General features: G+C 46.5%; 1 protein-coding gene and 1 pseudogene across 4 annotated transcripts in view; one reads left to right on the forward strand and one right to left on the reverse strand.

Annotated features, from left to right (window-relative positions):
- Positions 1-26,234, reverse strand: part of cdk14 (cyclin-dependent kinase 14) — a 776,296-nt gene that overhangs the window by 228,954 nt on the left and 521,108 nt on the right. For all 4 annotated transcript variants that reach the window (XM_038797927.1, XM_038797929.1, XM_038797930.1 and 1 more), the window contains one exon: positions 19,309-19,372. In XM_038797927.1, the coding sequence (XP_038653855.1) occupies positions 19,309-19,372 (64 nt within the window). The remainder of the gene's footprint in view (positions 1-19,308; positions 19,373-26,234) is intronic.
- LOC119966726 lies at positions 2,686-2,841 on the forward strand (annotated as a pseudogene).

The raw sequence follows: 26,234 nt of genomic DNA on the forward strand, positions 1-26,234 counted from the left end.
TTCAGTTCAATCCATTAACTGTGAGCTGATATTTCACTCCCTAGGAGGCATCCTGTTCAATTCCACTCATTTGCTAGCTCCCCATATTCTTTCAATATTCAAGCAACAATCTAATTTTCTTTAAAGATTTCATGGACTCTGCTTGAACAAATTCATGGCAAAGAATTTCACACACTGGTGCAAAGAATGTTTTTCTAACTTCCACTTTAATTCCTTTATTGATTAACTTACATTCGAGTCTTATTAGGATCTTGCCAGCAAGTGAAAACAAGCTCTTGCTCTTACTCATCTTAGCTCTCATCATTGAACATCGTTTTAAATGTTTCCTATTGTTGTTTCCCTGCGGTTGCCTGTTTTACTTCTTTAAGTTCAATTCCAAGCCCCTCAAAATCAGCTTCCCCACCCCCCCCCCCAAACTATTAAACTAGTTTGCATCATACTTGCATCCTTCGCTTTATCATCTTAAGGTGCAATATATTACAGCCACTGTTACCTAGATGTTCCCTACTTTTACTTCTATCTCCTCTGATTCATTCCCTGTTACTAGATCCAACAGTGAATCACCCTTTGCTAGGCTTTTACGTGCAAGCAGTCCCCGGACTTATGACACAATTAGTTCCTCAAAACTGTGTTATAAGTTGGGACCGAGTTTTCATCAGAACAAAATAGAAATGGGGGATTGGTTCCTGCACCTCATTTCCATTAAATGGCTAAATGTTTGTAAGATCTTGTTTTAGTACAATCGCCTTATAATAGTATACTAATAATCTTTATTATTGTCACAAGTAGGCTTACATTAACACTGCAATGATGTTAATGTGAAAAGCCCCTATTTGCCCCTATCTTCAGGTACACTGAGGGAGAATTCAGAATGTCCAAATGATCTAACAGCACGTCTTTTTGGATTTATGGGAGGAAACTGGAGCACCTGGAGGAAACCCACGCAGATACGGGGAGAATGTGCAGACTTTGCAGAGACAGTGACCCAAGCCGGGAATTGAACCTGGGACTTCGGCGCCGTGAAGCAACAATGCTAGTGCATTTTCCATGATGTAATAGTGTCTACACTTTAAAATACACTTTCATACAGTACCTAAAAAGCAATTTGCTCTTCCTGATGTTGTGGACGATGAAATGTTACGGGACACAGCTGTTAAAGACCAACTGTTTGATGGCACGGTGCCATTAAGTTGAAACTGGCATTGTTGAGCTGAAACAAGGTGTCAATTTTCCAAGTGCCATTCATCATAACTTGAACATCATAAAATTGAGGACTGCCTGTACTTGGTTAGAAAGGAGTCCTCCACACATTGGTGGAACTCCATTCCTTATACCCATTACCTGCCTTTTCCATCCAATTAACATCAGGGCTTTTGAAATCCACGTTGAATACTGTTCTATTTTTTTTACACTCAATTTCCTAATCTATCAGTAAATTCATTCTTCCACCTCCCTTCCGCAATAAAGGGGGATACTGACTACATCTATTACACTTGAGTTGCTCTCTCCCAAGACAATACCTATTAGTTAGAATGATCCTTCATATCTGCCACTTCAATCCACAGGAGTTTTACTTTTGTCTTGTTGATAGTGAAGTCCCTCATTTTCTACGGCATCTGTAATATACCTAATTAGCACAGCTACATTACCGCCTGCTTTTCCCTCACTGCCCTTTACACTCTGCAGTGTTTAATTCACAGTCCTGATTTTTTTCTTTGTAGCCATTTCTCAAATCCTCAATCTCTCCCAATGCATGACTGTCTCAAGATCCCTGGTTTTATTATAGATGTGTGCGCATTGGTGTGACGAATATCTGGTTCATGCCAACATTTTGGCAGTAATGTTTAGTTCTGGGAAGATTACTGTTGTGGAGGCAAAGTAACTAAAATGCTGGGATTTAGAGATGACCGGAACACTTAAAAGAAAATGGCAGTTTGAAGGTAAGTTGTGATTATTTAACATAGCCAGAATAGAAGAGATGGAGCTTTAAAACAGCAGGTGGATTTTACATAGCTGGAAATGTGATAGTTACCCTGCTTGCAAAGAAATGTGGTCCAGAACGATGCATTTTTTTGAGAGTTAGCCAAGTTAATTTAAAAATATTCAGTGAATCCTGAAAGGCTATGTTGTCACAGAGATGAGTAGAATTTAAGAAGGTTCTCTGGTTTCAATAAATCTGTGTGTTTGCTGGGAATGGGTTCAGTTTGGGCCTTGTGTGGTTTACAACTCACAGAAGTGCTGGGAGCGGTTAACAGGCTCCAGGTAGTTAGGGCTCAGAGAATTCCCGCAGAGCGGAGAGGGTGGTGAAAGGTTCACTGGTTCTGCACCAGCCAATTAGGACTCAGGGAAGCCCTGGGAGCCATTTGCGGCTCAGTGCAACTGGGAGACAGGAATTAGGAGAAATCCAGTGGCAGTGCCAGCTCAGTAAAGCTAGCAGTCTGCAAAGGAGCTGGAATTATGCGGGTAAGTCGAGGCAGAAACACAGCTTTGGAAATCCCATGGAACGCATGGCGGAGACGAGACAACCCATCAGGTGGTGAGCAGCCACTCAGGCAGCCTGAATCAGTGCAGCTCTCGAGGAGATTCAGGTTGCTATGTAGTGCGGTGAATACAAGATAAATATAGTAAGATTGTTTTACTTTGCTGACTTTAGATAGCTATTTTTCGGTTTAAAATTGTAGAATCATCGCTTCTCGGCCTTTTGGCTAAGATCAAGTGTAGTAAAATTGTAGAATCTTGTGACCTTATTCTCTTAGCGGGTAACTGGGACTTTAAATTGTGTCTACTTACACCGAAAGGTGACTGGTCCTAATCAGATTGTAACAAGACATTTTAACTTATTTTAATATGATTCCCTTCAATTTTATGTTTAACCTTAGCTATATATCCTAATAATTATAGTGCCTCCTATTACTACCACATTTAGGGGTGCTGTGGCCAGTAGTATTGTCACTGGACTAGTAATTCAGAGACCCAGGGCAAGATCTGGGGACCTGGGTTCGAATCCCATCATGGTGGTGAAATTTGAATTCCATTTTTTAAAATGTGGAATCGAAAGTCTATTGATGACCATGAAACCATTGATGATTGTCGGAAAATCTGTCATCCTTACCTGGTCTGGCCTACATGTGACTTCAGATCCACAGCAACTCTCAACTGCCTTCTGAAATGGAGGGCAGTTAGGGACAGGTAATAAATGTTGGCCCAACCATCGACGCTCACTTCACATAAATGAAAAAAGAAAAAAAAAATTCTATTCTGCTCTTCCCTCAGCTACATTTTGGCTGTCCACCCAACAGTCTCTCTCCTCATCCTCATAGACAGCAAGTATATGCCTGTTGAGCAGGACCAGCGTCTCCAGGACATCGATCTCTACTAGCCTGCTCTTGAGCAGTCACGCTTTCCCTTTCCCGAACCTATGTTTTCTCTGAGGTCTGACCGTATTCTAGATAACACTCTCCAGAAAATCCTTCCCCTCCCTTATACGTCCAGGTCTCTCCAAGTCACAGTCCAGCTCAATAACTCGAGCCAGAGAGATTAAAGATGGAGACCACTCCTGCTAATTTTCTTGTCGAGGTAGTCCAGCCATCCTCAAACACCCAGATTCTGCAGTGCAGGTGCACCTCTGACAATCTGCCAACCATTACACCATCTAGAACCTGTCCAAACAAATGTGCATTTTCTTTTCTCTGCTCTTTCATTACCTCCTCCATTAAGTTGTACGTTTAAGGCTGGAAGGACACAGGAAATATAACCTTATTCGCAAAATCACTTCCAACAAACATATCTACATTCAAAAGCCACATCAATTTGTTTGGGTGCAAGCAAGTGTATGGTATGAGTAGATTTCAACTTAATGAGGAAGGATTAAAATTTACATCTGCAAAGTTTGCCATGGTTCTTGATTGCAGCTGACCATACTGAATAGAGACAAGTGTTCTACAGGGGGAAAAAAAATCAAATTCAGAGGGCAAGTCAATTTGCTCCTCATAATGCCGGTTACAAAGTATTAGCAAAGTTCTGTGAGCAGATCATCTGCCAACTCTCTTGTTCAGAATTCCTCGTTTAGAATCAAGGATCTAGACAGAAGGGGAAACAATAATTTTACTGGCGTCAAAAGAAAAAAACGATGAAGTTACAGACAATTGTGGACGGTCTTATTAAGCAAAATAAAGTACTGTGAAAATTATTATTGCCACCTCAGCAACAGCTATGGTTCACTTCACCCCGAGCTATTTGTCTGCCAATAGATTGCAGTGTAATGTGAAAGACTCTGTGGGGGTGTTGCACATGGTCATTGACTTTCAACTGGTAAAACCAATCCCCAGAAACAAACCTGTTTTATTGATGTAAATATACTTTGATGAAGTTAGGATTTTGCTATGACTGCTGTGTTAGGTTACCACAGTAAATAATCTCCAGGAAGGTCAACAAGTTTCAAGCCAATAAGCCACTGATCCTCAGATGAAAGCACTTCATTACTACAAATATGTGAGAGCGACCTTAATTTTCCATAAGATTTTCATTGCTTTCAATTGAAGTTAATCAACGTAATAAAATATTTCTTTTTATTAAAAAAACACTTTGCAATGACAGTGCACTGCTTGTTATTTTCACTGGTTATTTGCACTTGTTAGACTCCAGTAAATAATGATGAGCATGCAAAATACTAAAATAATGTTTTTCTGGTTTCATCGCCAAGTTAAAACCCTGTCAGAATAAACTTTTGAAAATTTTTAACGATTCTACCTTTACAATTTTAAATAAGATAAATGCAACTACAATGATCTTCACAAAACATCGTTAACTTAGCGAGTAGAGTATAGATGCACATACACACACAGGAAAAATAAAGTTACTGATAAATATGTCTTTTTTTCCAATTAAGGGGCAATTTAGCATGGCCAATCCACCTACCCTGCACGTCTTTGGTTTGTGGGGGTGAGACCCACACAGACACGGGGAGAATGTGCAAACTCCACATAGACAGTGACCCAGAGCCGGGATCGAACCTGGGACCTCAGCGCTGTGAGGCAGCTGTGCTAACCACTGCACCACCATGCTGCTCCGACAAATATATCTTTCCACCACATGCTCATTTATATTTCTTATGTTAGTTTATGGATAAACCACATATTGTAACAAACGGTTTCATTTATTCAGTAAATGTGTGTCAATAAATGTTCCTAATTAATTAATAAATCTTCAAAATCAACTAAAGAAAACTAGATTCCATCTTACCATGCTGTCAAATGTAAGTCAAAGGATCTTGTTTGGTGCTTCCAAACCACTACATCTGCTCCAAACAATATTAAATTACATTATGTTTATGGTTACAAAATATTGCTACCCAAATACAATTCCCTTCATTTAATCTTTTTTTTAAAATAATTTTATTGAAATTTTTACAAAATATAAACAACTCAACTCTATTAACAAAACACCCCAAGGACAATTCCCACCCAACTTCAAAAGCAACTACAAACAAAAGAAAACAACAAAAGAACACCCAACAACACAAGGGAAAGAGATAACACCCGGCACATCCCACAAACCCATGTACACAGTTCTCCCTCCCCCCCCCCCCCCCCCCCCCCCCCCCCCCCCCCCCCCCCCCCCCCCCCCCCCCCCCCCCCCCCCCCCCAATCCAAACCCCCCCCGGTTGCTGCTGCTGCCGGCCTATTTCCCTACCGTTCCGCCAGGAAGTCCAGGAAAGGCTGCCACCGCCTAAAGAACCCCTGTACTGATCCCCTCAAGGCAAATTTCACCTTCTTCAATTTAATGAACCCTGCCATATCATTGATCCAGGCCTCCACGCTTGGGGGCCTCGCATCCTTCCACTGAAGAAGAATCCTCCGCTGGGCTACTAGGGACGCAAAGGCCAGAACATCGGCCTCTTTCGTCTCCTGCACTCCCGGCTCCACTGCAACCCCAAAAATTGCGAGTCCCCAGCCCGGCTTGACCCTGGATCCCACCACCCTCGACACCGTCCTTGCTACCCCCTTCCAAAACTCCCCCAGTGCTGGGCACGCCCAAAACACATGGGCGTGGTTCGCTGGGGTCCCCGAGCATCTAGCACACCTGTCCTAGCCCCCGAAGAACCTACTCAACCTCGTCCCAGTAATGTGGGCCCTATGCAGCACCTTGAACTGTATGAGGCTAAGCCTCGCACAGGAAGAGGAGGAATTCACTCTCTCCAGGGCATCCGCCCACGTCCCCTCCTCAATCTCCTCACCCAGTTCCTCTTCCCATTTACCCTTCAGTTCCTCCACCGAGGCATCGTCTACCTCCTGCATCACCCGGTATATGTCCAAAATCCTCCTTCCTCCAACCCACACCCCCGAGAGCAACCGATCCCGCACCCCTCGTGGGGGCAGCAAGGGGAACCCCTCCTCCTGCTGCCTGGCAAACGCCCTCACCTGTATGTACCTAAACATGTTCCCCAGGGGGAGCCCAAACTTCCCCTCTAACTCCCCCAAGCTCGCGAACCTCCCCTCCACAAACAGGTCCCTCAACCTCCTAACCCCTGCCCTGTGCCAGCCCAGGAATCCGCCATCAATGCTCCCTGGAACAAACCGATGGTTCCCCCGTATCGGGTCCTCCATCGAGCCCCCCTTATGCCGTCTCCATTGCCCCCAAATTTTGAGGGTAGCCGCCACCACTGGGCTCGTGGTCTAGCTCGCTGGAGGGAGCGGCAATGGCGCCGTTACCAGCGCCTCCAGGCTCGTGCCCACACATGACGCCGCCTCCATCCTCTTCCATGCTGCCCCTTCCTCGTCCATTACCCACCATAGCTGCGTTGACAGCCCAATAGTACCCACAGAGGTTGGGCAACGCCAGCCCCCCCTATCCCTGCTTCTTTCCAGGAACACTCTTCTCACCCTCGGAGTCCCATGCGCCCACACAAATCCCGTGATACTCCTGTTGACCCTCCTAAAAAAGGCCTTCGGGATAAGTTTGGGGAGGCACTGGAACAGGAACAAAAACCTCGGGAGCACCGTCATCTTAACGGACTGCACCCTCCCCACCAGTGACAGTGGTAACATATCCCACATCTTAAACTCCTCCTCCATCTGCTCCACCAACCTTGTGAGGTTGAGCTTGTGCAGGACCCCCCAGCTCCCAGCCACCTGGACTCCTAGGTACCTGAAGCTCTTCCCTGCCTGCTTCAATGGGAGCCTACCAATCCCCTCCTCTTGATCCCCCGGATGCACCACAAACACCTCACTCTTGCCCAGTTTCAACTTATACCCCGAGAAACCCCCGAATTCACTAAGAGTCCTCATCAACTCCGGCATCACCCCCCACCGGGTCCGCCACATACAGCAACAGGTCGTCCGCATACAGCAACACTCGATGCTCCTCCCCACCCCAGGCCCCTCCAGTTCCCTGACTCCCTCAATGCCATGGCCAGGGGCTCAATCGCCAATGCGAAGAGCAAGGGGGACAGGGGGCACCCCTGTCTCGTCCCCCGGTACAGCCGAAAGTACTCCGACCTCCTCCTATTTGTGGCTACACTCGCCATCGGGGCCTCATAGAGCAGCCTCACCCACCGGATAAACCCCTCCCCAAACCCAAACCTCTCCAATACCTCCCACAAATACTCCCACTCAGCCCTATCAAAGGCCTTCTCCGCATCCAATGCCACCACTATCTCCCCCTCCCCTTCCATGGCCGGCATCATAATGACATTGAGGAGCCTTCACACGTTCGTATTCAACTGCCTTCCCTTCACAAACCCCGTCTGGTCCTCATGAATGACCCCGGGCACGCAATCCTCTATTCTAGTGACCAGGATCTTTGCCAGCAGCTTAGCGTCGGCGTTCAGCAGCGAAATCGGCATATATGACCCGCACTGCAGAGGGTCCTTGTCCCGCTTCAGGATCAAGGAAATCAGCGCCCGTGACATAGTTGGGGGCAAAGCCCCCCCCCCCTTGCCTCGTTAAAGGTCCGGACCAACAGGGGGCCCAACTGGTCCAAATACCTTTTATAAAATTCCGCCGGAAACCCGTCCGGTCCCGGCGCCTTCCCTGACTGCATGCTCCCTATCCCTTTGACCACCTCCTCCAGCTCGATCGGCGCCCCCAGTCCCTCCACCTGCTCCTCCTCCACCCTCGGGAATCGCAGCTTGTCCAAGAAGCGCCCCATTCCACCCCCCTCCACCGGGGGCTCAGACCGGTACAGTTCCCCATAGAAGTCTCTGAAGACCCCGTTAACATCTACTCCCCTCCGCACCACCTTCCCAGCCTTATCCGTCACTCCCCCAATCTCTCTGGCCGCGTCCCGCTTTTGGAGCTGGTGTGCCAGCATCCTGCTCACCGTCTCCCCGTATTCATACACCGCCCCTTGTGCTTTCCTCCACTGAGCTTCCGCCTTTCTGGTAGTCAATAGGTCGAATCTGGCCTGAAGGCTACGCCTCTCCCCCAGCAATCCCTCCTCTGGAACCTCCGCATATCTCCTATCCACCTGCACCATCTCCCCTATCAGTCTCTCCCTCTGCTCCCCCCTCTCCCTATGGGTTCGGATGGAGATCAATTCCCCCCTCATCACCACCTTCAATGCCTCCCAGACCATCCCCACTCGGACTTCCCTGTTGTCATTGGCCTCAAGGTACCTCTCGATACACCCTCGAACCCTCTCGGCCACCTCCTCATCTGCCAGCAGCCTCACCTCCAAGCGCCAGAGCGGACATTGGTCCCTCTCTTCCCCCAGCCCGAGGTCCACCCAGTGCATGATCTGAAATGGCAATGGCGGAGTATTCCGCATCCTCCACCCTCGAAACCAACCCCCTACTCAGTACAAAAAAATCAATCCTCGAGTAGGCCTTATGGACGTGGGAGAAAAATGAGTATTCCCTGGCCCTTGGCCTCGCAAACCTCTAGGGATCCACCCCCCTCCCATCTGGTCCATAAATCCCCTCAGCACCTTAGCTGCCACCGGCCTCCTACCCGTCCGGGACTTCGATCGATCCAATGGGGGAATCCAGTACCGTGTTGAAGTCCCCCCCAATGTTCAGGGCCCCCACCTCCAGGTCCGGAATGCGGCCGAACATACGCCGCATAAACCCCGCATCGTCCCAATTTGGGGCGTAAACATTCACCAACACCACCCGCTCCCCCTGCAGCTTGCCACTCCCCATCACATATCTCCCGCCAATGTCAGCCACCACATTTAACGCCACCCCCTTACTCTTCTCATCCATCTCCCAGTGCGGGAAACCCGCAGAAAGCCCGCGCTTTCGCCCTGCCCGGCCCAGGACTACTCCCATTGTCAGTCCCCCCCACCAGCTCCCCGAAATCCCCGTTTACCCCTCTGTCCGAACCCGTCCACCCAACCCCTGCAGGAAAACCCATATAGAAAAGACAAATCAACATCACCCCACCCACCCTAAGGCCAACCCACATCTTACATTAAACCAAGCAAATACAAATACAGTATTATACAGCATCCCCCATCTTAGACCCTCACTTTGAGTCCAATTTCTCGGCCTGCACAAAGGCCCACGCCTCCTCCGGGGACTCAAAATAATGGTGCCGATCCTTATAGGTGACCCACAGGCGCGCCGGCTGAAACATGCTGATCTTCACACTCCGTCTATGGAGCACCGCCTTCGTCTGGTTAAACCCGGCCCTCCGCCTCGCCACCTCCGCACTCCAGTCCTGGAAGACCCGCACCTCCGTGTTCTCCCACTTGCTGCTCCGCTCCTTCTTGGCCCACCGGAGCACACACTCACGATCCACGAACTGATGAAACCGCACCAACACCGCCGGCTTGGGCCTCCTAGCCAGAATTCTGTGGGCCCCCTCTAACTCCAGGGGCCCCTGGAAGGACCCAGCCCCCATCAGCGAGTTTAACATAGTCACCACATAGGCCGCTAGGTCCGACACCTCCAGCCCCTCCGTGAGCCCCAGGATCCGCAAATTCTTCCTCCTCGACCGGTTGTCCAGCTCCTCGAACCGCTCCTGCCATCTTTTATGGAGCGCCTCGTGCATCTCCACCTTCCTCGCCACGGCCACGACCTCATCCTCTCTTTCGGAGGCCTGTTGCTGCAGCTCCCGGATCGCAGCCCCCTGGGCTGTCTGGGTCTCCATCAGCTCCCTGTTGGTTACCTTCAGCGACTCCAGAAGCTCCAACTTAAGTTCCTGGAAGCAGCGCAGCAGAGTCGCCTGCTGCTCCTGAGCCCACTGCCTCAGCTCCTCAAGGCCTCCGCCGGCCGCCATTTTGTCTTCCTTCCCCCGCTTTTTCAGGGGAGCTTCCTCCGGTTTTCTCCTTACCCCCTCCTGGTCCAGACCATAGAACCGTTGGGGTCGACTCCTGACCTCTTCCCACGTCGGGATTTGCCACCACAGCTCCGTTGGGGGCCCTGAAAAGAGCCCCAAAGTCCGTTCTCAGCGGGAGCTGCCGAATGTGCGGCTTAGCTCCTCATTGCCGCCACCGGAAGTCCCCTTCATTGAATCTTACAAGATCTCTCATTAGTTCAGTGTATCGAACAACTTTAATGGCTGTTGGATTTGATTAGTGCTGGTCAATTGATGATATTCCACAACACTCCCAGAAAGCCATCACCAAACCACCATGCCATCAAAAAAATACAATTAAGTTGAAATAGCTGACCATTTAAAAGTTTCGCTAAAACCAAATTTAGAGAGGAAAATTGCAGGGGCTGGGTGTTTAAACAGCTAGCTGATCTGCTCTACCCATTCTGTGCCCCAAAGCTGAATTTCTGCTTTCCCCCTAACCCAGTATATTTCTAGAGTCCTCCTACTCCAGTGTCCCTGAAAGAATAGTCGTTTTTACATTAGCCACTCACATTTGGTAGCATTGCAAACCCAATGAAGCACACGCACTGGAATGGAAATAAAAGCTAGGTAACAAAAGCAGCTCCATGTCTAAATTATCTCAGTTGCAAATGTAAACAAATTCTCTGTGCATCAGTGACAGGTTCAAACTAAAGACCTTCAATACAAAGCTGCCAAATAAAAATCCACAACAAAAAAAAGCCATGACTTAAATTTCATTTGAGCACACATCCAAAGTAGGGCCAAGTGCTTCAGACAGCCTTCCTTGCGCAGCTGCGTATTTTACTGGAGTGGACTTGCTAAAATAATAAAAGAAGCCCTTATATCAGACAAGCCCAGTCCAGATCATTGACTCTAATGACACTGCTGTACATGGTATATTTGTAGAGTGAGAAATGTCATATTTTGTTTTGTCAGCACTGCACGAGTCACGGTCAATTCGGATGTTAAAATATTAAACCCGCACCACAAGCATGGAGAATGAATCCCATCCAGTTGCTAATGTTGTCCCAAAAACCTTCAAACGTCGATGGGAAGCAACAGATCAAAATGGTCAACAGTCATGAAAAATGGTAAATCAAGTAATTTGGGGGGCCCTCCTTATGGACTTCATATAGGCATCAGCTGACCAGCTTAGGCTACTTTGGCCAAGTTCCTGCTCAGTACTCAATATCAGGAATGGGGTTGCAGATAGGCTTGTAAAAAAGATCAAGAAATAAACAATCCAATCTAATGGCTCAAGATGTCTTGCAATGTAAACATGTATTAAGTTATCAGCGACCCCAAATGTTGTACCACAGTACTTACAGTGCAGAATGAGGCCATTTGGCCCATCGAGTCCTCACTGGCCCTTGAAAAGAGCACGCTACCCAAGCCCACACCCCCACAACCCAATAACCCCACCCAACCAAATCTTTTTAGACACCAAGGGCAATTTAGCATGGCCAACCACCTAATCTGCACATTTTTGGACTGTGGGAGGAAATCCACGCAAAAACAGGGAGAATGTGCAGACTCCACACAGACAGTGACCCAAGCCGGGAATCAAACCTGGTACCCTGGAGCTGCTGTGCCTGGCTGTGGCAGAGAGAAAGGTAATGGAGGTGCCAACACTCTGGATACTTGTAAAACATTATGAGAGGTTTATTAACGGTGATGCTCAAAAAATCAAGGTGATGATCTGCTCGAAGCAAGTGCAAACACTTTGCTGACATCACTACACATGATGCAGAACCAGCATAATACAGAGAAATGAGAGGACAGGGTACTAATAAGACTGAAAATTTCTAAATCAGGGGATCACAGTCAAACATAACAACAATCCTTTGCCTCAGACAGTTGACACTTAGAACCATAACAAATTACACCAATCATGATCAATCTGAATATGGACAACACCAAAATAACATTGTGACACATCTGATGACTGAATAATTCAATTAAAAGAAAATTAAAATCTGAGCGAAGGCTGATTTGAATATGGCTACTCTGCAAGAAAGCTACCTTACAATCAAACATGTTTGACACAAAATTGGATGTAACAAACTTTGGCTGTTTCATTTTATTCCAAAAACCAAGTTGTAGCTGCAAGTAATTACTTTTCATTCTAGGCATATCATTATGCCACCCTGAGTCCCTAGCTACCGATTCCATCCTTTCCCCTTCTTATGAAAGCAAAGGTAGTTTTAAGGGATTTATATTTATATTGGTAAAATCAGGGGCTGGATTCTCCGCCGGTGGGATGCTCCGTTTTGCCGGCAGCCCAGTGGTGGCCCCACAATGGGAAATCCCATTGACCGGCTGGCGTAACGGAGCACCCCGCCGGCGGGGTGAACCTGAGATGTGGCGCGGCGGGGTGGGGAATCCAGCACAAGGTATAATTTTAAAGCATATTTAATTTAATGTATCTGAGCCTGGAAGGAAAAAAACTATAGTTAGATTCATGCTGGACAAAAATGTTTGTATGTGTGGAGGTTCGTTAAGTTCCAACTGTGTTTCTATTGTGCTTAAAAGGGGCTAAGGCATGAAGAATAAAGAGGCCAGCAGAGGTATGCAGGTATTGCTCAGCAACTGGGGCCCTGTAGAAAAGCTTTTAAGTTTTCATTTAGCTAATTTGATTGCAGTTGGAGATGGGTAGTGAAAAGAAGTTTCCAAGAAGTCTGGAGGTAATGGAACAGAGGAAACTGGGAACCAGAACAGATTACTGTTCACTAAAGTCACAGTAAGTTGAAAAGGCTTTGGATTCTGAGGGGTCAGAAAGATATCTGCAATAATGCTAGGATTTGTGAGAAATTGCTATATTTGGGGGACATGATGAGAAATAATTGTGGAAATCTGGTTGATTGTGTAAAATCCTGTAAAGACAGAGTAAAACCCGAAGATGTCTAAAACCTGAAAGTGGAACTTTGATGGAATGCATAATTTAAAAGACGATTTGAAAGTGTGAATTTTGAAAGCAGAATCTGAAATCATTCATGTGTGAGCGGTTCAGTGAGGCAAGGTGACTTATGATATAAAAATCATCTGGGGGCAATAAGACACGATTACCAATTTTCTGACACCCATTTAATAATGTGCTTACTTAAAGGCACGATCACAAAAAAAACAAATAGTCTAAATAAGCAAACCCCTGATCTCGTCCACAAAACGATTAATTTCCTTTGCACAACTAAATTATCTATTTCTTCAAAGCAGGAAACACAAGATAGAAGTGAAAACTTTGACACTGTGATCGCCTCAGGCAAGCCAAATTCAAAACTAACCTTGGACAAGGAGCGAGGATGAGACTGCCAAATAAGCTGCAGTCAGTCCGCCAACAATGTGTGTGATTCACAAACTACTTTGTAAGTAACTCGCTCGAGTGAAGGAAAGTAAATTTAAGAGGAAATCATGTGTTCAAATGCCGTGACATTATGCTGGTCTGAGCCAGATTGAAGTATCACAAGGAAACTAGTTAAAGAACAAAAACAATAATATCCCCTCCAGCTGGCTTTCATAACCCGATTCCAAAGGGTTTTTCTTCACTGCCACTGCCCCTCCAACTGAATAGGCCGAGAGTAGACATTGCGGTTCACACAGATCCACAGAAAACAGAAAGAGAATTTAATTGTTGGTATATTATTCCCATTCAGGCAGACCTGAAGATCAAACAATCCAAACATCAGGTCTACCTTGGCCTTTTGGAAATGGACCATAAGAATGACTATTGTTACGGGCCAGGGTTTAGAAAACTCCAATGTGTATCATGGAGTTTGCCTGACCTACAACAGTTTATTGATTTTGGTTACGAGGAGCACAAGGGCCTACCTTTCAGGTGTTATTCAACAGATGCCTTAAGCACTTTTAATCAAAAACAAGGTTTACTCCAAGAATTTAGTTAACATTTTTATAAACACAGAAAGTAAACATTTTATCAACTACCAACATAAATACCCCACACAGCTACAGTACTCTATGTACAACACTTCATAAATTCCCCCTTTAGCTACTCCAATTTAATAACAAGATGCCATAAACCAAAAACCCCTTTTCAAAGGTGTGGTCCAGCACACAGCACTCAAGATTTGGCATGGATGCTCCTGTTTCCTTCCCAAAAGATCAGGTTTGAATTCCTTCCAAAACACTGTTATTTATTTTCAAGTGATCAAGCTGTCTGGAAACAGCTTTTAAAATGCAGATAGAAAAAAACCTTCTTTCAACTGGTGCATAACAAAACCAGTTCAAACTCAAAGCGAAACCAACACCCAGAGCCACAGCCCAGCTCCACCCACACAATGACATCACTGAAGCCATGTGATAAGACAAAAACATTAGGACAGAGGTGAGGAGAAATTTCTTCACCCAGAGAGTGGTGAGCCTGTGGAATTCATTACCTTAGGACGTAGTTGAGTCCAAAACATTGTATGGTGTATAGTGGGATTAGGTTATTGGGTTGGATGATCAACCATGATTATAATGACTGACGGACTGGCTTGAAGGGCCGAATGGCCTCCTCTTGCTTCCATTTTTTCAATGTTCCTAAAGCAGATTATCTGGTCATTTACCCCGCTCCTGTTTGAGAGACCTTGCTGTGCACAAATTGGCTGTTGCATTTCCTTCCAATAGCATCTACACTTTAAATATACTTTGTCAGTGGTAAGGCAGTTTAGAGAATCCTGTGGTCAATGCAAACTCTTACTTATGTTTTTAAATTAGCTTATGATTAAGCTAATAATTGCTTTTCTCGTGGTCAGACAAGAACCAAACATCCTTATGAATATTTGCAGAAGACGACAAATAGCCAAAAGAAATGTGCAATAAACACACACAATGTCTAGAACGTGGAGGATAGTGGATGAACGTGAAAGATCCGTTGCCAGAGAGTTGCCTATAGATTTTAATTTTCAAAAGTATATATATATATTATACACACACACACATACACATCCAGCGTTCAATGTAACTTTCATCTTCAGCTCATTTAATGTTAAAACTACATTCCTGAGCATTTTCAGGAATGAAACTGGGAAAACCTGCAGCTGCATTTCAAACTCTGACATTTTATGGTATCTATTGCCCCCTGCTGTTTAATTTAAGGTATACAGTTCAATATACACACTTTGCACATGGCCAGTAAGAAAAGAAATACATCAGAAAGTATGATAATACAGATCCTATCAAACTTATAGAACAGAAATTTCAACACATTTTAATATTATATTTTATATACACAATTAATAGCAGCACAGTAGCACGAGTGGATAGCAATTCACAGCACCAGGGTTCCAGGTTCGATTCCCCACTGGGTCACTCTGTGTGTGGCATCTGCACGTTCTCCCCATGTCTGTGTGGGTTTCCTCCGGGTGCTCCGGTTTCCTCCCACAGTCCAAAGACGTGCAGGTTAGGTGGATTGGCCATGATAAATTGCCCTTCATAACCAAAAAGAAATGTTGGGAGGGGTTATTGGGTTACGGGGACAGGGTGGAAGTGAGGGCTCAAGTAGGTTGGTGCAGACTTGCTGGGCCGAATGGCCTCCTTCTGCACTGTATGTTCTTAGCCTTGGTTCAGCTCCTACAATAACGTTGATGGATCATTTTCATTATTTTCTTTCAGTTGCATTAATTTCCTGTTGGCGTGCCTCAGCATCAACACTCCAAGATACTTTTGGCACCACTTAGCTCTAATATTCAACACATTATATTCAGACACAAAGTAATTCACAAGAGATCTAATAACAGTGAGCAGCAAGACAGGCATATGTTGTAATAATGAGGTATGCCACAGGTTCTGACTGTATGTTCTATGTACTCTATGTAGGTTTACACTTGATTACTTGGGAGAGAGAAATTGATTTAGAACATAGAACTTAGTGCTGGAGGAGGCCATTCAGCCCATCGAGTCTGCATCGACTGGCTTAAGCCCTCACTTCCACCCTATCCCTGTAACCCAATAACCCCTCCTAACCTTTTTGGTCACTAAGGGCAATTTATCATAACCAACCCACCTAACCTGCACGTCTTTGGACTGTGGGAGGAAACCGGAGAATCCGGAGGAAACCCACAGACACGGGGAGAACATGCAGACTCCGCACAGTCAGTGACCCAGCGGGTTATTTCATCTGGAACCCTGGCGCTGTGCTATCCACTTGTGCTACCATATTGGCTCATGATTGCATATTCTTCATTTCTATTCACGACTCCTCAGATATCAAAGAGGTCTATGTCCGCACACAGCAATTCAGGGCTGGGGCTGGTAAGTGGCAAGTAATGTTCACGCCACACCAGTGCCAAGCAATGGTCATCACAACAAGAGTGAACTAACCATCTTCTGTTGCTATTCAACAGTATTATAATCATTGAAACACACAGCAACCACCTCCTGGGTTTTACAATTGATCAGAATCGAAACTGAACCAGTAGTACAAGTCTCACCTGATGAAGGAGCTGCGCTCCGAAAGCTAGTGATACAAAACATAGAACAGTACAGCACAGAACAGGCCCTTCGGCCCTCGATGTTATGCCAAGCAATGATCACCCCACTCAAACCCACGTATCCACCCTATACCCGTAACCCAACAACCCCTCCCCCCCCAAACCTTACTTTTTAAGGACACTACGGGCAATTTATCCTGGCCAATCCACCTAACCCGCACATCTTTGGACTGTGGGAGGAAACCGGAGCACCCGGAGGAAACCCACGCACACACGGGGAGGACGTGCAGACTCCGCACAGCCAATGACACAGCCGGAAACCGAACCTGGGACCCTGGAGCTGTGAAGCATTTATGCTAACCACTATGCTACCGTGCTGCCAACAAACCTGTTTGATTTTAACCTGGTGTTGTAAGACTTCTTACTGGATCCATAGACAAGGCACAAGTCAGGAGTGCAATGGAATACTCTCCACTTGCCTGGATGAGTGCAGCTCCAACAACACCCAAGAAGCTCAACACAATTTAGGACAAAGCAGCCCCGCTTGATCAGCACCTCATCTGTCACCTCCCTCCACCACCTACATGATGCACTGCAGCAACTCTCAAAAACCCTGTGAAAACACCTCAACCTCCACCACTTAGAAGGACAAGGGCTGTAGACGCATGGGACCACCACCACCATGTGAGCCATCCTCCATACACTGCAACTATATAGCCATTCATTCACCATTGGAAAATTTGTCAAAATCTAGGAACTCCCTTCCTAACAGCAATGTGGGTGCACGTACATCAGATGACTGTGGCACCACCATCTTTTCAAAGGCAATTAGGGATGGGCAATAAATGCTCGTCTTCCAAAAATGATTACATCCCATGAACAAATAAGAAAAAAATATCCCCGACTTCCCTGTGACTCATTTCAGCTTCTGTACCTTTTCTCACGCTCATCTAGCCTCTTAACATGTTCTCACCAGGCCCAAAGCAAGCTTCAAGAACAGTATCCCACTATTCTGTTAATGCAATTGGCTACATACAAGTCCAACAGTCCACCCCATTTTCTTTTTTTAAGAGCTAGAAGAAATGGTGATGCGAGGTAGATCGGGGCATAACCTTGGGAAAGGGATAGCTGGTGATGTGGGATCATTCTCTTCATGTTTTAAGACAGCAGGAACTAGGTGGGGATATTTGGACAATTCATCAGGAGATAACCTTGGAGGATCTGTGCAAGAAGTGTTTTTTTTCTTGGGATTGGTGGACCCCAAGGTGAATTGCCAGCAGATATTGTTTCATTACAGATCTGCTACTTTTTCAGAGGTTCCCCTCCTCTTTAGTGTTCAAGTCCCTCCAGGTTCTATTCTTGGTCCCAGCAGTTTCCTCAGAGACACAGGTCAGGTACCACATGTGTCCTGATATTACACAGCTCTAGCCTCCACCACATCTCTTAACCTGTGTTGCTCGACAGCTTGCTTGACATTCAGTCATGGATTTACTCAGAAGTTCCTCCAGTTAAACATCAGAAAGACCAAAGTCTCTAGCTACCACCATAAACTCCACAACATTAACAGTTCCATTCTCCTCTCCCATCACTAGCTCAGTTCAGAATCTGAATATCATATTTGACCAGAATATGAACTTCTGACCATTTACCCTCTCCACCTCAACGACCACTTACTTCAACTTCTGCAATATCACAACCTCTGTCCCTCTCGCAGCCCATCTTCTGCTCACGCCCTCGTCCCTGCCATTGTCATCTTCAGAGTCGACAGTGCAATGCTCTTCTGCTGGCCTCCCATATCCCAACCTCCATAAGCTTCATTGCTTCAAAATCTCTGTTGTTGACATCCGATCCCGCTCCAATTCTTACTCCAGCATCACCCCAGTGCTCGTTGATCTAATCTGACACCCAGTGACCATTGTCTCCAATTTGCAACTTTCATCTTTGTTTTCATACCTTCCCAAAATTTCACACCCCCCCCCCCCCTGTCCTTGCAACACTTTTCACCCAACAACATTGCTCCAATTCCAGCCACTTGGGCAACTTCTATTCCTTTTGCCTCACCATTGGACAAGCCATGCCTTCAGCTGCCTCAGTCTTGCACTTAAATTCCCTCCTTCAAATTTTCCAACTCTTCACTCAGATCTTCCTTAAAACCCTACACTCTGGCCAAGCTTTCAGTCAACTCCCCTTATATCAGTCCCTTGCCTGGCAACTGTCTTTGACCAAATTATGCCTCCATGAAGAGCATTGACAGTCTTTTTATTATTCAAAGGCACTATATGATAAATACAGGTGCTTCATAACTTTGATCTTGATCATCTTTCAGTTATTATTAAGCAGTCTACAACATATCAAGACCCTATCTTCTCCACTTTCTGTTTTTCAGTTCTCAAGAAAGCAATTGAATAGCAATGGTTTCCCTTTACAGGAACTTGGTGTGTTGTGAACTTCCACAGTTTTAACTTAGTAATTAAGCTTGCACAATGCATGCCATTAAAACATGTAATAGGCTTGGAGAAAAAAAGGCCAGCTATTCAGTGTGGATTTTTAAAAAATTCTGAATAGATTTTTGATTGCACTATAAATTCCAACGTGATTACCTGTTTTCAAATGTGGTAGAGAGTGAACTCCGGGCCAGGTTTCCTCTGTTGGTGTGCCCAAAACCTGCAATTCAATGAGAGTTTTGTAATTAATCTATAATTACATGGTTTACACTTCATAACATTGGTCAATGGTGGGTATTTTACTTGCATGCAAGGTATTCATTTCCAATGAAACTGCAAATAGCTTTTCCACATTCTAATTTCCACATTGTGTAACAACACAAATGTTAATGGGACAGAGAAGCAGGAGAGGGTGGACAAGTGGGGGGGGGGGGGGGGGGGGGAGAGAGAGGTGGCGCGGACGGAGGTAGGGGAAAGGGGGTCACGGGACGGAGGGGAAAGGGGGGCTGGGGACGGAGGGGAAAGGGGGTCGCGGGACGGAGGGGAAAGGCGGGCGCGGGACGGAGGGGAAAGGCGGGCGCGGGACGGAGGGGAAAGGGGGGCACGGGACGGAGGGGAAAGGGGGGGGGGGACGGAGGGGAAAGGGGGGGGCGGGACGGAGGGGCAAGGGGGGGCAGGACGGAGGGGCAAGGGGGGGCAGGACGGAGGGGCAAGGGGGGGCAGGACAGAGGGCAAAGGGGGCACATGACAGAGAGCAAGGGGGCACGGGACAGAGAGCAAGGGGGCACGGGACAGAGAGCAAGGGGGCACGGGACAGAGAGCAAGGGGGCACGGGACAGAGAGCAAGGGGGCACGGGACAGAGAGCAAGGGGGCACGGGACAGAGAGCAAGGGGGCACGGGACAGAGAGCAAGGGGGCACGGGACAGAGAGCAAGGGGGCATGGGACAGAGAGCAAGGGGGCACGGGACAGAGAGCAAGGGGGCACGGGACAGAGAGCAAGGGGGCACGGGACAGAGAGCAAGGGGGCACGGGACAGAGAGCAAGGGGGCACGGGACAGAGAGCAAGGGGGCACGGGACAGAGAGCAAGGGGGCACGGGTCAGAGAGCAAGGGGGCACGGGTCAGAGAGCAAGGGGGCACGGGTCAGAGAGCAAGGGGGCACGGGACAGAGAGCAAGGGGGCACGGGACAGATGGGGGCACGAGGCACGGGGCAGATGGGGGCACGAGGCACGGGACGGAGGGGGGAAAGGGGATGCTTCTACCGAACTGTTCTAAAGAAGGGTCAAATGGACTGGAAACATTAACTCTGTTTTTCTCTCAGAAGCAGCCAGACCTGTTGAATTTATCCAGCATTTTCTATTTCTACTTCAAAAGAACTTAATTGCGTATACAGCACTTTGGAATATTTAGAGACCATGAAAACTGTGAAGCAAATGTTTTCCACCACAAAGTATCAAGAAAATAAAAGTTTGTGCCAGAATCAGACATGCCAAGCCTGATAAATGAAAATTCCTTAAACTCTTTTTATGGTGTGATTCTAATTATAACGATTATAAATCTGGATATATAATATTTGTAATATATAATCTTTGCAACATACCAATAAGTCTGACAATTATATTCTTATTTTTTATAAATTTAGAGTACCCAATTCATTTTATCCAATTACGGGGCAATTTAGCGTGGCCAATTCACCTACCTTACACATATTTGGGTTGTGGGGGCGAAACCCATGCAAACACGGGGAGATTGTGCAAACTCCACCCGGACAGTAACCCAGAGCCGGGATCGAACTGGGACCTCGGCACCGTGAGGCAGCAGGGCTAACCCACTGTTCCACCGTGCTGCCCCGACAGTTATATTCTTAACCCCACAATTGTATCATTCACACCAAAGCAGAATCAATTCCTGTTGTTCTCTGGCATTGTGATTTAGCATCAATATCAACAATGGTGCAGAAAATCCAAGTTTGTTCAATTGTTCACTAAATGTAGGTTTTTAAAAAAAATATACATGCTGGTTGAAACCTTTTCCTCCTGCAGTTAATTGGAGAGAATATATGTATATATTATATGGGCGTCCCTGTTCAGTTTTCTCACACTAGCCACGAGAACTCTCAATGCACTCAACTCAATTAGAATAGTTAACATAATCTCAGGCCCCTCCAAAAGAGCACTCTACCTAGGCCCACACCCCTGCCCCATCCCCATAACCCCAGCGCATTGTTCAATATAGCTAACCTGCACATCTTGGGACTGTGGGAGGAAACCGGAGCACTCGGTGGAAACCAACTTACTTCATATGACCCTTTGAGGCATTTTACATTACTAAAGGTGATTTACAATAAATGCAACCTCTTGTTGTAGTAAAGTATTCAGCTACTTCAGATACTTGATTATTGTTGGCAAGTTGACAAAACTTAAAACAAACCCTGATGATGCTGAAATCTTAAACCTGGCTTACCTAAATTAATCGCTGACTTTTAAAGCAGACCAAGGCAGGCCAGCAGCACGGTTCAATTCCAGCACCAGCCTCCTCGAACAGGCGCCTGAATGTGGCGACTAGGGGCTTTTCACAGTAATTTCATTGAAGCCTACTCGTGACAATAAGCGATTTTCATTTCATTTTCGTTTAGATACTACGAAAACTCCAGTCACCAACTTTTAATTTTTTTTTTGTAAACTAGTCAACTGTTCCCAGGAAAAGTTTGCTCAGTAGAAAATTGGGAGACAAATCAGAGCAAGAACCTCTCTCGATGGCTTGTGTGCATCATCAGCTGAACCAAGAGAGAGGCAGGGAAACAGAAACGGTTATAAGTGAAAAGGTCAGCCACCTCAAACATCAGCTCGGCTGCTCTCTCCAGAGAGCTGCTTCGTGGTTCTGGCATTTTTTTTTCTTTAAAACGCCAGATAAATAAAACTGTGGCTCATGGGCACCTCTGAGTGACAAAGGTTCTGGCTTCAACTCCCACTCCAGGGATTGAGCACGAAAATCAAGGCTGGCACCCGACTGCAGTGCTAAGGGAATGCTGCAGAGTTGGAAGTGCTGTCTTCCTGATGAGGTGTTACAACCAGAGGCCCTACCTGCCTGCTCAGGTGGATGTAAAAGATCCCATGACACTATTTTAAAAAAAAAGAGATCGATTCTAGATTAACAAGGGGGTGAGATTCTTGATTAACAAGGGGGTGAGATTCTTGATTAACAAGGGGGGGTGAAAGGATATCGCGGGTCGGCAGGAATGTGGAGTGGAAGTTACAATCAGGTCAGCTATGATCTTATTAAATGGCAGAGCAGGCTCGAGGGGCCTACGCCCACTCCTAATTTGCATGTTCACACTTAAAAGAGCGTGTCCCTGTTGCCCTGGCCCACTTGTATCCCTCAACAGATTATCTGGTCATGATCACATTTTTTTTTTTGTGGGAAATTGCCTATATTTACAACATTTCAGAAGTACCTCATTGGCTGTAACTCAATTTGAGGTGTCCACTGGGTTTTTTTCCCCAGCAAAAAAAATACAGGAGGAAAAAAGTGTGAAGTGATGTTGGCAATAAATTAAATTGGCCAACTATTCTGATCAGGAACAGAACAAAGATGGGTTTATGTGTTACACAGACAGAAGCTTTTGTCATGCATGTGCCCCTTTAAGAAATGTTTTTGTCTTGCCACATGGTTTCAGCTGATGTCATTGTGTGGGTGGAGCTGGGCTGTGACTCCGAGAGTTGGTTTTACTTTCGCTTTTGAGTTTGAACTGGTTTTGTTCTGCACAGTGTAGCCATCTGGGATGGCCACTTTCAGCATATAAAATGGACACTCGCAGAGCATACAAGGAAAAATGGACAATGCAAAGTAACAAGCAGACACAGAGCCTGAATGTGTATTTAGCAGACAGACTGCAGACAGAACCAAAACTCTTGGCCTATTTGCATATTGATGGCCCATCTCCAATAAACAAAAGACTAGTGCTCAGGTAGCTGATACCGTCCCAGACATTCTGGCGGCACAAACTCAGCAAGAAGATACAAACAAAGCAAGGCCAACGGCCACTTAGGACACACCCATCCATCAAGGCACCCGCCCCTTTATTGGCTCAGATCGATGGTGGTAATCGAAAATCTGCCCAATTGATTGGGACCAAGTTTAAGGTCCGCCTAAAAGCACGCGAAGCCCCCCCCCCCCCCCCCCCCCCCCGCCGAATATAAGAAGGAACCCCGCCATGAGTTCGCTCTCTTGGATTCGGCTCCCAACTGGAGAGACCCCTCCACCTGCACCACCAGAAGCAAGTTCAAGGTCAACGCTCGCTACCAGACGGACAACCATAGCTACACTCCAGCTGCCTCTTCGAACCCAACAGCCTCAGATCCGAACAATGGCCACTGTTCCTCTGACCTAAAGTTAACCCGAAGTTAAGTATAGGTGTTAGTTATAGACATAGTTTAGCCTGTAGTGTTATTGTGCATGAGTAAACCATACTGTGTGTAAATAAAGTACCATTGACTTTGAACTAACTAACTGGTGTATTGGCTCTTTGATCGATATTCGGTTGAACCTTGTGGCGGTATCAAGAGATACCTGGCGACTCTGAAAGCATATTCATAATCAATATTGAGAAAGGCTACCTTATTAACCGCCATATTTATAGCCACTAAAAGATAGCAACAACAGGTTGAAAGACGGTTTTCTTTTCCTCTACCTGCATTTTAAAAGCTGTTTCCAGATTGCTTGATGACTTGAAAAGAAATAACTCTTTTCTGGAAGAAATTCAAACCTGCTGTTTTGCAAAGGAAACAGGAGCATCCATGCCAGATCTTGAGTGCAGCGTGCTGGGCCACACCTTTGAAAAGGGTTTTCTGGTTTATGGGATCTTGTTATTAAATTTCAACAGCTAAAGGGGGAATTTATTAAGGGTTATACACAGAGGACTGAAGGCAGCATGGCGGGGCAGTGGTTAGCAATGCTGCCTCACAACACCGAGGTCCCAGGTTCAATCCCGGCTCTGGGTCACTGTCCGTGTGGAGTTTGCACATTCTCCCCGTGTTTGCGTTGGTTTCACCCCCACAACCCAAAGATGTGCAGGGCAGGTGGATTGGCCACACTAAATTGCCCCTTAATTGGAAAAAATGAATTGGTACTCTAAATTTATTTTTAAAAATACAGAGTACTGTAGCTGTGTGGGGTATTTATGTTGGCAGTTGATACAAATGCTTACTGTGTGCGTTTATAAAAATGTTAACTAAATTTGTAGAATAAACCTTGTTTTGGATTAAAAGTGCTTAAGGCGTCTGTTGAATAACATCTGAAAGGCAGGCCCTTGTGCTCATCATAACCAAAGTCAATAAACTGTTGTAGGTCAGATGAACTCCATGATATACTTTGGAGTTAGTACATGGAAATCATAGCCATATAGAAGAGGCATTATCAGTGGCAACTCATGAGTTGGAGCAATACAAAATTAATAGTAGGTCCTTTCACCTGGGTACTCAATGTTTGGCGTTTAAGGTTTTGAATGTTCACTATCTGAATGGATAAATCTGGCCTCTATCAGAGAATGATTTAGTAACTTCAAGGAGAATTCACACGCGGAGTGGTTTATTCATCCATGGAGGGAGCCTCTGTACTGCAGTCCCAAACATTGAAATGAATGAAATGAAATGAAAATCACTTGTCACAAGTAGGCTTCAAATGAAGTTACTGTGAAAAGCCCCTAGTCGCCCCATTCCGGCGCCTGTTCGAGGAAGCTGGTACAGGATTGCATTGCATTCTGTCACTTACTATTCCCATCTTGCCTGCGGGAAGCATTGCATCTTGCCTCAATACAGGAAAAGATATAGATATTCTGCGAAGTGGACCTTCAGACACACGAGAATATCAATATCAGAGAGGGCTTAAGGAATGTGCAAAATATGAACAATTTGCCACCTTTTACTTCTTACAATGGGAGCTTTATGTTTATTTTAATCAAAATTTATCGTCCTGCTCAGATTTCTTTTTCATTTTTCCTTCCCAAACAGTTCCCTTTTTAAAAAAAAATTCCCATTTCATGTTTATTTCATCTGTGTATAAGATTTTTAAAAAATAAATTTAGAGCACCCAATTATTTTTTCCAATTAAGGGGAAATTTAGCATGGCCAATTCACCTAACCTGCACATCTTTGGGTTGTGGGGGCGAAACCCACGCAGACACGGGGAGAATGTGCAAACTCCACACGGACAGTGACCCAGGGCCGGGATTCGAACCCGAGTCCTCAGCACCGTAGGCAGCAATGCTAACCACTTTGCCACCGTGCTGCCCCCTCTGTGTATGAGATGAAGTGTTAGAGAGAGAAAATGAAGTCACAATAAAGATAGAGTTTGTACCCAGCCCTTTGAAAAATGAAGACAAGTAGATCTCGTTCAGCACTGCATATAAGGGGCGGGATTCTCTCAGCCCTCGGCTGGGCCGGAGAATCCCCGCAACTGGGCCACGCCGCCCTGGCAGAGCGGAGAATCGGCACCGCCATGGTTGGAGCGTCGCGGGCCGCTCTACACGGCCAGCCTGCCAATTCTCGGGCCAGGATCCTTGGGAGCAGCCGTCGTGGAAACGCTGCATCCAGCCGGCGCCATCCACAACTGCTCTCAGCCGGCGGGAACTCAGCGGTGAAGGGTCGGGTGGCGGACCGTGGGAGGGCTCTGACCCCCGGGGGGGGGGGGGCCTGGCCCGCGATCGGGGCGCACCAATTGGCGGGCCGGCCTCTCTGGCTGGGGACTCATTTTCTACGCACTGGCCCCTGTAGTCATGCGCCATGCTGCGTCGGGGCCGGCGCGGTGAAGGAAGCCACTGCGTGTTGGCGCCGGCCTCTCTGCGCATGCACGGATCCCGCAACGCCTAGCTCGCGCCGGGGATTGGCAGCTGGGGCGGCGTGAACCACTCCAGCACCGTGCTGGCCCCCTGTAGGGGTCAGAATTAGTCCTGGGAGCGGCCCATTCACGCCGTCGTAAAACACGACATGTTTACGATGGTGAGGACTCTCTGTCGCGGGATGAGAGAATCCCACCCAGGGTGTCCGGATTTAATGCACTCTTTACATCTGAAGGCTGGTCGGAG

Source organism: Scyliorhinus canicula, chromosome 5 (assembly GCF_902713615.1).
Source record: "Scyliorhinus canicula chromosome 5, sScyCan1.1, whole genome shotgun sequence".
In the NCBI taxonomy this organism is placed as follows: Eukaryota; Metazoa; Chordata; class Chondrichthyes; order Carcharhiniformes; family Scyliorhinidae; genus Scyliorhinus; species Scyliorhinus canicula.